Source organism: Colobus angolensis, unplaced genomic scaffold (assembly GCF_000951035.1).
Source record: "Colobus angolensis palliatus isolate OR3802 unplaced genomic scaffold, Cang.pa_1.0 Scaffold128, whole genome shotgun sequence".
In the NCBI taxonomy this organism is placed as follows: Eukaryota; Metazoa; Chordata; class Mammalia; order Primates; family Cercopithecidae; genus Colobus; species Colobus angolensis.
In genome coordinates this window covers 2,642,167-2,652,635 of record NW_012114030.1, presented here as the reverse complement: position 1 = coordinate 2,652,635, position 10,469 = coordinate 2,642,167, and the positions used below count along the sequence as shown (strand labels likewise).

The following is a 10,469-nucleotide window of genomic DNA, read 5'->3' as shown; positions in this document are numbered from 1 at the left end:
AGCCCGCGGGGATGGAGCGGGAGGCGTCGCCGTGGGGCCTCGAGCCCCAGGATGTGCAGAGTTCTGACGAAATGAGGAGCCCCGAAGGGTCCCTCAGAGGTGAGGAGGGAGCGCCCGTCCGAGGAGTGGATCTGCGCGCAGGAGAAGGGACTGTGGCTCCAGGGAGGGAGCGAGGGCCCGGGGCTGGGACACCTGGAACTCGGAGGAGGGGCAGGCGGGGTCTGGGGTGTCCTGGGTCAGCTGAGGGGGGCGTGGGAATTTCAGCACTTGTCTAGGGGCTAGCAACCCTGCTTGTGAGGTGGGAGGTGTGTGGTTGCTAATAGACCAAATGACCTTCCACGTCTCACACGATCTGGATTTTCTGTAATTCTCTGATCCTGCAGGCAACATGAGTGAGAATGAGGAAGAGGAAATTTCTCAGCAAGAAGGCACTGGGGACTATGAAGTGGAAGAGATACCATTTGGGCTTGAACCCCAGAGCCCTGGGTTTGAGCCACAAAGCCCCGAGTTTGAACCCCAAAGCCCCAGATTTGAGCCTGAAAGCCCTGGATTTGAGTCCCGAAGCCCTGGGCTTGTGCCCCCAAGCCCTGAGTTTGCACCCAGAAGCCCTGAATCAGATTCTCAGAGCCCTGAGTTTGAATCCCAGAGCCCTAGGTATGAACCCCAAAGCCCTGGCTATGAACCCCGGAGCCCTGGGTATGAACCCCGGAGCCCTGGCTATGAATCTGAGAGCTCTAGATACGAATCCCAGAACCCTGAGCTCAAAACCCAAAGCCCAGAATTTGAAGCTCAAAGTTCCAAATTCCAGGAGGGTGCAGAGATGCTTCTGAACCCCGAGGAAAAGAGTCCCTTGAATATCTCTGTAGGAGTTCACCCCCTGGACTCCTTCACTCAGGGGTTTGGGGAGCAGCCCACGGGTGACCTGCCCATAGGGCCACCTTTTGAGATGCCCACAGGGGCCCTGCTGTCTACACCACAGTTTGAGATGCTTCAGAATCCCCTGGGTCTCACAGGAGCCCTTCGAGGTCCAAGCCGGCGGGGTGGCCGGGCCAGGGGTGGGCAGGGCCCTCGGCCTAACATCTGCGGCATCTGCGGGAAGAGCTTCGGGCGGGGTTCCACCCTGATCCAGCACCAGCGCATTCACACCGGTGAGAAGCCCTACAAATGTGAGGTCTGCAGCAAGGCCTTTTCCCAGAGCTCTGACCTCATCAAACACCAGCGTACCCACACTGGCGAGCGACCCTACAAATGTCCCCGTTGCGGCAAGGCCTTCGCTGACAGCTCTTACCTGCTTCGCCACCAGCGCACTCACTCTGGCCAGAAGCCCTACAAGTGCCCACATTGTGGCAAGGCCTTTGGCGACAGCTCCTACCTCCTGCGACACCAGCGCACCCACAGCCACGAGAGGCCCTACAGCTGCACGGAGTGCGGCAAGTGCTATAGCCAGAACTCGTCCCTGCGCAGCCATCAGAGGGTGCACACCGGTCAGAGGCCCTTTAGCTGTGGCATCTGCGGCAAGAGCTTCTCCCAGCGGTCGGCCCTCATCCCCCATGCCCGCAGCCACGCCCGGGAGAAGCCCTTCAAGTGCCCTGAGTGCGGCAAGCGCTTTGGCCAGAGCTCGGTGCTGGCCATCCACGCCCGCACCCACCTGCCAGGCCGCACCTATAGCTGCCCCGACTGCGGCAAGACCTTCAATCGCTCCTCCACGCTCATCCAGCACCAGCGCTCCCACACGGGCGAGCGGCCCTACAGGTGCGCCGTGTGCGGCAAGGGCTTCTGCCGCTCCTCCACGCTGCTGCAGCATCACCGGGTGCACAGCGGCGAGCGGCCCTACAAGTGCGATGACTGCGGAAAGGCCTTCTCCCAGAGCTCCGACCTCATCCGCCACCAGCGGACCCATGCGGCGGGCCGGCGCTGACCCGGGGCCCCAGCAGGGGTGGGAGATTTGGGCAGAAGATAAGGGGCCAGGGAACTAGAAGAACCTTTAGGGAGGGTAGTGGAGAAGCCGCAGCAGGATGGAGGAGCTGAGGATGCTGGAAGAAGAGGGCCAGGGTGGAGGAAGTGACATGCCCTGGAGACTTGCGGGAAGTGGGTTGGAGGGAGGCCAGGCCGGCAGCGGGAGGCCCTGGGAGAAATGGAGAGAGGTCAGCGGAGGGCTGGCCTCGCAGCCGCTGCTCCTTGGTAGGTGCCTGGCTTGGCAACGTGCTAGAGCAGGGAGGGGGGAGGGCGGGGGATTACTTAATTAGAGTGGGTTAGCTTAGATTGGTAGCTGCTGAAACCCTCGTTGAGTCAGGAGCGGGTAAAAGGGTAGGTGAGGTGGGGAGTGGGGCCTCGGGGTGGGGCCTGGGCCTCTGCGTGCAAACCCCAGCCTCCCTCTTTTTCCTCAGGCTTTGGAGCCCCTGAGTTTGAGTTCAATAAAAACCTTTAAGTGGTAAACGAGACTTATCCTTAAAACATGCGCGTGGACAGCGCCCTGGGAAGTGGGAGACACCAGTAGTAGCCGGGGGCCTTATCCGGGTAGTGCGTTGCTGCTGCTGCTGTTAGAAAACAGGTCTGGCTGTGTTGTAGCGGGCCACCGCGCCCGGTTGGAAGTGCTATTTTTTTCTTTTCTTTTTTTTTTTTTGAGATGGAGTCTTACTCTGTCACCCAGGCTGGAGTGCGATGGTGTGGTCTCGACTCACCGCAATCTCCACCTCCTGGGTTCAAGTGATTCTCCTGCCTCAGCCTCCCGAGTAGCTGGGATTACAGGTGCCTGCCACCACGCCTGGCTAAATTTTTTTGTATTTTTAGTAGAGATGGGGTTTTCACCATGTTGGCCAGGCTGGTCTTGAACTCCTGACCTCATGTGATCTGCTCACCTCAGCCTCCCAGAGTGCTGGGATTACAGATGTGAGCCACTGCGCCTGGCTTTTTTTTTTTCGGAGGCAGTATCTTGCTCTGTGGCCCAGGCTGGATTGCAGTGATGCGACCATTGCTCACTGCAGCCTTGACCTCCTGTGCTCACGTGATCCTTCTGTCTCAGCCTCCTGAGTAGCTGGGACTACAGGCACGTGCAACCAGGCTCAAATAAGTTTTTTTTTTTTTTTAGACGGAGTCTCGCTGTGTCACCGAAGCTGGAGTGCACTGGCCAGATCTCAGCTCACTGCAAGCTCCGCCTCCCGGGTTCACGCCATTCTCCTGCCTCAGCCTCCCGAGTAGCTGGGACTACAGGCGCCCGCCACCTCGCCCGGCTAGTTTTTTGTATTTTTTAGTAGAGACGGGGTTTCACCGTGTTAGCCAGGATGGTCTCGATCTCCTGACCTTGTGATCCGCCCGCCTCGGCCTCCCAAAGTGCTGGGATTACAGGCTTGAGCCACCGCGCCCGGCCTCAAATAAGTTTTTATATTTTAATTTTTTATAGAGACAAGGTTTTGCTGTGTTGCCCAGGTTGGTCTCAAACTCCTGGCCTCAAAGGATCCTCCTGCCTTGGGTTCCCAAAGTGCTGGGAATACAGTTGTGAGCCACAGAACACAGCCAGAAATGTTCACTTAATTGAGTAGGGCTGTAGTATTGCACCAGCACAAAAACACCACAAAACTGGACAGAATTTCACATTTATTGGATAAATACGCTCAGGCACTGTGCTTGGCACTGGGGCTCCAAGTAAGCAGACTTGGTTGCCACTTTGAGCTCAGTCTTTTCGTGGGGGCCATTGCACAGGTGTGATGGGTCCTGGGAGAGGGTGTGGAGCCAGGGCAGGGGTAGAGCCTGGGAAGACGGCCTCCAAGGATGGGGATGTCACAGGCCCATGCCCGCTTTTTATTTTTATTTTTTCCTCCAGACGGAGTCTTGCTCTGTTGCTGCCCAGGCTGGAGTATAATGGCGCAATCTTGGCTCACTACAACCTTCACCTCCCAGGTTCAAGCGATTCTCCTACCTCAGCCTCTTGAGTAGCTGGAACTACAGGCGTGTGCCACCATGCTTGGCTTTTGTATTTTTAGTAGAAACGGGAGTTTGCCAGGCTGGTCTTTACCTGACCTCAGGTGATCCACCCTCCTTGGCCTCCCAAAGTGCTGGGATTACAGGCATGAACCACCGCGCCCAGTCCATCCCCTCTTTTTCTGTATCTTCCCATGGGCTTTGTCATTAATTCAATGAAATTGTGTCAAGCACCTACTAGATGTCCCACGCCCTGACATAGCACGAGGCATCCCAAGGTGAACAAGACAAGTATGACCTTTACCCTCAGAGTTCACTGAAAGATAGCTGCTAAGTATGTCAATCATTAAACAGGGAAAAAACATCCAGGCTGCTGGATGAAGAAACATGACGTGTGCTTTGAAGGAGTAGTGCAGGCTGGAGGAAGCATGAAAGACGTGGGGACCCAACCGAGTCTGACATGTGAGCTAGGATCTGCCAGCCAAGGAAGGAGGGGTGGCCAGGTGGAAGGTTCAGACAACGGGAGCCGTCTGGGTGAATGCAGGAAGACAGGAAGGAGCCTGGCCTGGGAGAAAGGCTGGTGTCACTGGAGCTTCGACAGGGAGACAGCATGGCTCTAGAATAGGTTGGGGAAGGCCACAAAGGTCTCATTTTGCAGGGTGCTGAAAGGCATGCCAAGGAATTTGGTCTTTGGCCAAGAGCAAGGCATGTGCTGCAGTCATGTAGTGACACAGGTCACATTTGCTCTCTGCCAGCAGAAGAGATTGGACTCCAGTGCAGGGGAGTGGGCAGGGACAGGTTCTGCAGGGAGAGGCATCTGTGGACATCCCAGGGAAGGTGTGAGGGCCAGAACATCCCTAGGCCCTGAGACTACAGTTTCTCCACATTTAGATCAGAGATTCTCTTCCAAGGAAGGAAACCAAGAAAGGCTGGTGGACCGTCTGGTAATGACAAACCCTCACTTTTGCAGCCCTCCTGGCTGGTCCCTCAGCAGGTCCTCCCTATGAGCCTGCAAAGGAGACAGGCAGGCATGAGCTCCATGTTCAAGATAGGGAAACTGAGGGCCAGGGAGGGGCAGTGACTCGCCCAAGGGCACACAGCGGAATGCAGGCAGAGGCAGAGTGGCCCTGGGCATCCTGAGTTCAGTTGTGGACCCTCTGCACATCACAGGCCTGGACTCAGTCCTTACCACCGCCACTCTCAGAGTCCTCCTCGTGGAGGGGTTTCAGGCAGCCCGGATCCCCAGCCTCTTCCCCAGATGCCGGCTGCCCAGAGTCTTCTGCAGGGATTCCATTTGGGACACCTCCGCCAGCCTCCATCTTCTCCTTCAGGTTCCGTTTGAAGAAACCAATCTGTACAAAGACAAAATTTGAATAAGCAAAAAATTCACTGAGCACTGGCCCCAAGAAAATGTGAGAACACTTTTTTCTTTCTCTCTCTCTTTTTTTTTTGAGATGGAGTCTCACTCTGTTGCCTAGGCTGGAGTGCAGTAGTGTGATCTCAGCTCACTGCAACCTCTGCCTCCCAGACTTAAGCAATTCTCCTGCCTCAGCCTCCTGAGTAGCTGGGATTACAGGCATCGGCCACCATGCCTGGCTAATTTTTGTATTTTTAGTAGAGACAGGGTTTCACCATGTTGGCCAGGCTGGTCTCGAACTCCTGACCTCAAGTGGTCTGCCCTCTTTGACCTCCTAAAGTTCTGGGATTACAGGCATGAGTCCCCAAGCCGAGCGAGAACACCTTATTTTATTTTATTTTTGAGATGAAGTTTTGTTCTTGTTGCTCAAGCTGGAGTACAATGGCACCATCTTGGCTCACCGCAAGCTCTGCCTCCTAGGTTCAAGCAATTCTCCTGCCTCAGCCTCCTAAGCTGCTGGGATTACAGGCATGAGCCACCATGCCTGGCTAATTTTCTATTTTTGGTAGAGACAGGGTTTCTCCATGTTGGTCAGGCTGGTCTCGAACTTGCGACCTCAGGTGATCCACCTGCCTTTGCCTTCCAAAGTGCTGGGATTACAGGTGTGAGTCACCGTACCTGGCCTTCATCTGTAACTTCTACTTAGCCTTCAAATCCCACCTCAAATGCCACCGTTCCTGGGAGGCCTGCCAGGCCTTCACAGCCTAAGTTCTCCTGGGTTCTAGGCCCCAGGCCACACAGACCCTTTGCAACCCTCATTCTGCTTGCTCCTGCCTGTGTCCCCTCTTAGACTGTGAGCGCCACAATGGCAGGGAGCATGTTTGTGGCATGTGCCTCCTGGGACAGTGCCCAGCAGCCAGAAGGACCTCCATATTTGGGGTACTTCCTTTTCCTCTCCCAGGGTGCCTTGTCTTGGCTCTGCCAGGGATGGGCTGAATGACAGTGGAAAAGTCTCTCTTGCTGTTTGTGTGTGTGTGAGACAAGGTCTCACTCTGTCACCTAGGCTGCAGCGCAGTGGCATCATCATGGCTCACTGCAGCCTTGACCTCCTGAGCTCAAGGGATCCTCCCACCTCAACCTCCCGAGTAGCTGGGACTAGAGGTGGGTGGCATCACGTCCCCCTAATTTTAAAATTTTTTGTAGAAGCGGATGCTTGCCATGTTGCCCAGGCTGGTCTTGAACTCCTGGGCTCACGTGATCCACCTGCCTTGGCCTCCAGAGTGCTGGGATTACAGGTATGAGCCACTCCACCTGTTCTTTGGACCTCACTAGCCTTCTCTGTCGAAGGAGGGAGTAGGCTGAGGCTCCTTGGCTTTAATGCCCTCTGGCTTGGTATTCTCCTCCCTGGCTCCCACCAGATACCCTTCCCCAGCCTGGCTGTCTCAGCAATCCCCGTGGTCCCTGGAGGCACCCACCTTGTACAGCGCTATGAAAATGAGCAGCAGCAGCAGAAGCCCCCCGATGCCGCTCAGCACATAGAGGTAGAGCATCTGCTTCTCATACACAATGTCAACCTTCATGACAACCTGGGGGCAGGGGGAGGAGAGTGTCGGAAAATGCCTTTTCCACCCCCAAAAGTCCCTGTGAACCTGGTGGCATTCTCCATCTCCTCCTATCTGGACTGCATCACCTGCCTGGAGTCTCCTGCTGCAGACCCTCTCCCTTCAACGTGTCACCTATTGCAGTCGCTGCTGTGACTTGGCCAATACACACCTTAGGCAGCCCTAGGCCTTCAATGGCTTCCCTGGAATCACACGCAGCTCAGCATTCAAAGCTGTCCAGAATCCGGCTTCTGCTTACCTGTTAGATGCATCTTCCCTCCTCCCCTCTGCCTGCCAGCCACACTGAACTTTCTGCTCTTCAAACCTGCCCTGCCCCTGCTCACCACAGAGGCCCCTGAACTTGCCGCTGCCGCTGCTTAGAGCACCCTTTCTTCACTGTCTGACTCTTGGCTTGGTAGCTCCTTTGCTAAGTTGCCATCAGATTGATTTTTTTTTTTTTGAGGGAGGGTCTCACTGTGTTGCCCAGGCTGGAGTGCAGTGGCATAATCATAGCTCACTGCAGCCTTGAACTCCTGTGCTCAAACGATCCTCCCTTTTCAGCCTCCCAGAGCGCTGAGTACAGGCATGAACCACCATGCCTGCCTCTGAGGGATCATTTTGAGATGAAGTCTCACTCTGTCACCCAGGCTGGAGTGCAATGGCAGGATCTCAGCTCACTGCAGCCTCTGCCTCCCAGGTTCAAGTGATTCTCTCACCTCAGCCTCTCAAACAGCTGGGGTTACAGGCACTCACCATCATGCCCGGCTAATTTTTGTATTTTTGTAGAGATGGGGTTTCACCATGTTGGCCAAGCTGGTCTTGAACTCCTGACTTCACATGATCTGCCTACCTGACCTCCCAAAGTGCTAGGATAACAGGTGTGAGCTACCACACCCGGCCTCGACTGATCTGTACTTGACACATAAGTCTACTACATCTCAGGTGACTTTGGAGTTGTGAGCCCGCCAAGGGAAGAAGCAGCTTCTCCCAGGCTGATGGCTCTGGCAGTGGGGAAGTTCTGACTGGCACAGAGCCCAGGAGCTCTCCTACATCTCGGTCTACCCTGGGGCTCCTGGACTCCCTCTGTTGCCTGTTCCTGGGGCTTCTGAGGAGGTAGAGATACCTGGGCCAGGGAGGCGTTGCTGCCATAGAGGTGAAAATGCCTGCTGCTGTTGAAGGAGATGGAGAGGGAGCTGCAGAGGCTGAACATGGAGGAGGCCTGCGGGAGTGGGGAAAGGCGTCAGAACCTGGGAGAAGGAGGACAGAACCCACTGGCTTCTGCCCCCATCACAACACAGTGGGGAAGGGCAGAGAAGGGGTTCCAGTAGGGTGCACCCATCTCTACTCAGCTCTCTAGTGTGGCATTCTTTCCTTTCAATTTTATTTTTGAGATGGAATCTTGCTCCATCACCCAGGCTGGAGTGCAGTGGTGCCATCTTGGCTCACTGCAACCTCTGCCTCCTGGGTTTAAGGGATTCTCATGCCTCAGCCTCTTGAGTAGCTGGGATTACAGGCATGTGCCACCACGCCCGGCTAAAGTTTTGTATTTTTAGTACAGACCGGGTTTCACCATGTTGGCCAGGCTGGTCTCGAACTCCTGACCTCAAGTGATCCACCCACCTCAGCCTCCCGAAGTGCTAGGATTACAGGCAAGAGCCCTGCCTCAGCCTCAACTGTGGCACCCTAATACGTCACTCCCCATTGTTGTAAGGAAAGCTTTTCTATAAAGAACACATAGGAACTATCCGTAGGCCCATGGAAACAGCATTGCACATTTCACAGAAATCGTGGTTCTCTTTCACCTGTAACTGTGTAAACTGGGGATATTTCATCAAGATGGAAAAGAAAAATGGAGGCAGACTGTCTGGTGGGAGCCCACCCCCAACGGCCCCAGGCATTGGGGCCCCCACAGCGGTTCCACATCTGTTAGGAGCGGGGACTACCTCAATCTCTCCCACCAGCTCCAGGGTCCCGATCACTTGGACGAGGATCTCCTGCCTGAAGACAACAGGGCAGCGGAACAGGGCTCCGGGGAGACAAGGCTGACGAGGATGAGGAAAGAGGGGTCAGGGCAGCCTCGTTCCGAACCGTGTGCTGCCCAGCCCCACCGTCTCTCAGCTCACACACCCATACCTCAGCCGTATCCGGCAGCCTCTCCAGATCCTCGTAGCGGCACGGCACAGGAGGCTCCTAGGAATGAGCGGCAGGTCTTCAGTTAGAGCCTCCACAACCCAGGTAAGACCCTGGCATCCCGGCTTTCCCCTACACTGGCCTGGTGAGTTCAGACATAGTCCTGGGTGAGTTCAGACATAGCTCTGAGTCCAGCAGGATCTGAATTAATACATCCTCACTCCCCACACACCCAGCCTTGCCCCCTTGAATTTCTCTCTTTCTTTGTTAGAGACAGGGTCTTGTTCTGTCGCCGAGGCTGGAGTGCAGTGGTATGATCGTAGTTCACTGCAACCTCAAACTCCTGGGCTCAAGTGACCCTCTGGCCTCTGCCTTCTGAGTAGCTGGGACCACAGGCATGGGCCACCATGCATGCCTGGCTAATTTTAAAATTTGTTCGTAGAGACTGGGGTCTTGCTGTGTTGCCCAGGCTGGTCTCAAAATCCTGGCCTCAATCGATTCTCCCACTTCGGCCTCCCAAAGTGCTGGGATTTGGGAGGCAGAGCCTGGCCAAGCCCTGCCCTCTGTACCCTCAAATGCACTCACCCCCAAGACCTGGGGAGGGCAGCCCCTCCCTCTCCAGGCAGCACTCACCATCTGCACGCTCCACTGTTGTGTGATGGGCCCCTCGCTGGGAGGCTGTGGCACCCCAACCACGGCCTCCAGGGTGGGAATGTTGTGGTCATGGATGGAAGGCTGGATCCTTACCTGGCACAGAGGACAAGGGATGCAGAGCCCTAAATGCCAGCCACCCCAGCTGCTACCCAGACCCTGTGTGCCCTTGCACGCCCCTTTCAGTCCTCATCAGCTGAGTCCCCAGGGCCCTTGTTGGTTAGGCAGTGTCCAGCGACTGGGCGTGGCCAGCTTCCATCCTCAGGGCCTTGCAGTATGGCTCCCATGCTCTTCCAGCTTTCTCCACCCAGTACGCTTTCACACACCCTGCAACATTCTGCTCTAATATTATCTCTGAAGGATTCACTGACTCCCCAAGGACAGGGCGGCTCCGCTTACTGGGCTCCCACAGAGTGCTCTGCGTCTCCAGCAGGACAGCGAAGGATCTGCTTGGATGTCTGCATCTCCACTAGACCATGAGCTCCCTGAGGACAGGAGCCATTCTTACTCCACTTCCAATCCCCTACTGCTTGACACAGTGCCTAGTGTGGTGACTCACACCTGTAATCTCAGCACTTTGAGAGGCCAAGGTGGGCGGATCACTTGAGGTCAGGAGTTTGAGACCAGCCTGACCAAGATGGTGAAAAACCCTGTCTCTACTAAAAATATAAAAATTAGCCAGACATGGTGGCGCAATCATATAGTGCTGGGTACTTCAGAGGCTGAGGCAGGAGAATTGCTTAAACCCAGGAGGCAGAGGTTGCAGTGAGCCGAAATCACGCTACTGCACTCCAACCTGGGCGACAAAAAAA

At 55.6% G+C, this 10,469-nt stretch overlaps 2 protein-coding genes across 2 annotated transcripts in view; one reads left to right on the top strand and one right to left on the bottom strand.

Moving 5' to 3' along the window:
* Positions 1–6: 6 nt before the first annotated feature.
* Positions 7–2,436, top strand: ZNF768 (zinc finger protein 768). Its single transcript, XM_011933583.1, has 2 exons — positions 7–99; positions 384–2,436. Exons 1-2 carry the CDS (start codon positions 12–14, stop codon positions 1,916–1,918), a joined length of 1,623 nt encoding a protein of 540 aa, XP_011788973.1. The 5' UTR covers positions 7–11; the 3' UTR covers positions 1,919–2,436.
* A 1,141-nt stretch (positions 2,437–3,577) lies between these two features.
* The window catches only part of ITGAL (integrin, alpha L (antigen CD11A (p180), lymphocyte function-associated antigen 1; alpha polypeptide)), a 52,570-nt gene continuing 45,678 nt past the window's right edge, over positions 3,578–10,469 (bottom strand). The window contains exons 22-27 of the mRNA XM_011933653.1: positions 9,640–9,753; positions 9,010–9,066; positions 8,820–8,918; positions 8,000–8,095; positions 6,751–6,861; positions 3,578–5,270 (exon numbers count right to left, since the gene is read on the bottom strand). Coding sequence (XP_011789043.1) covers positions 5,097–5,270; positions 6,751–6,861; positions 8,000–8,095; positions 8,820–8,918; positions 9,010–9,066; positions 9,640–9,753 — 651 coding nt within the window. The 3' untranslated portion in view covers positions 3,578–5,096. The remainder of the gene's footprint in view (positions 5,271–6,750; positions 6,862–7,999; positions 8,096–8,819; positions 8,919–9,009; positions 9,067–9,639; positions 9,754–10,469) is intronic.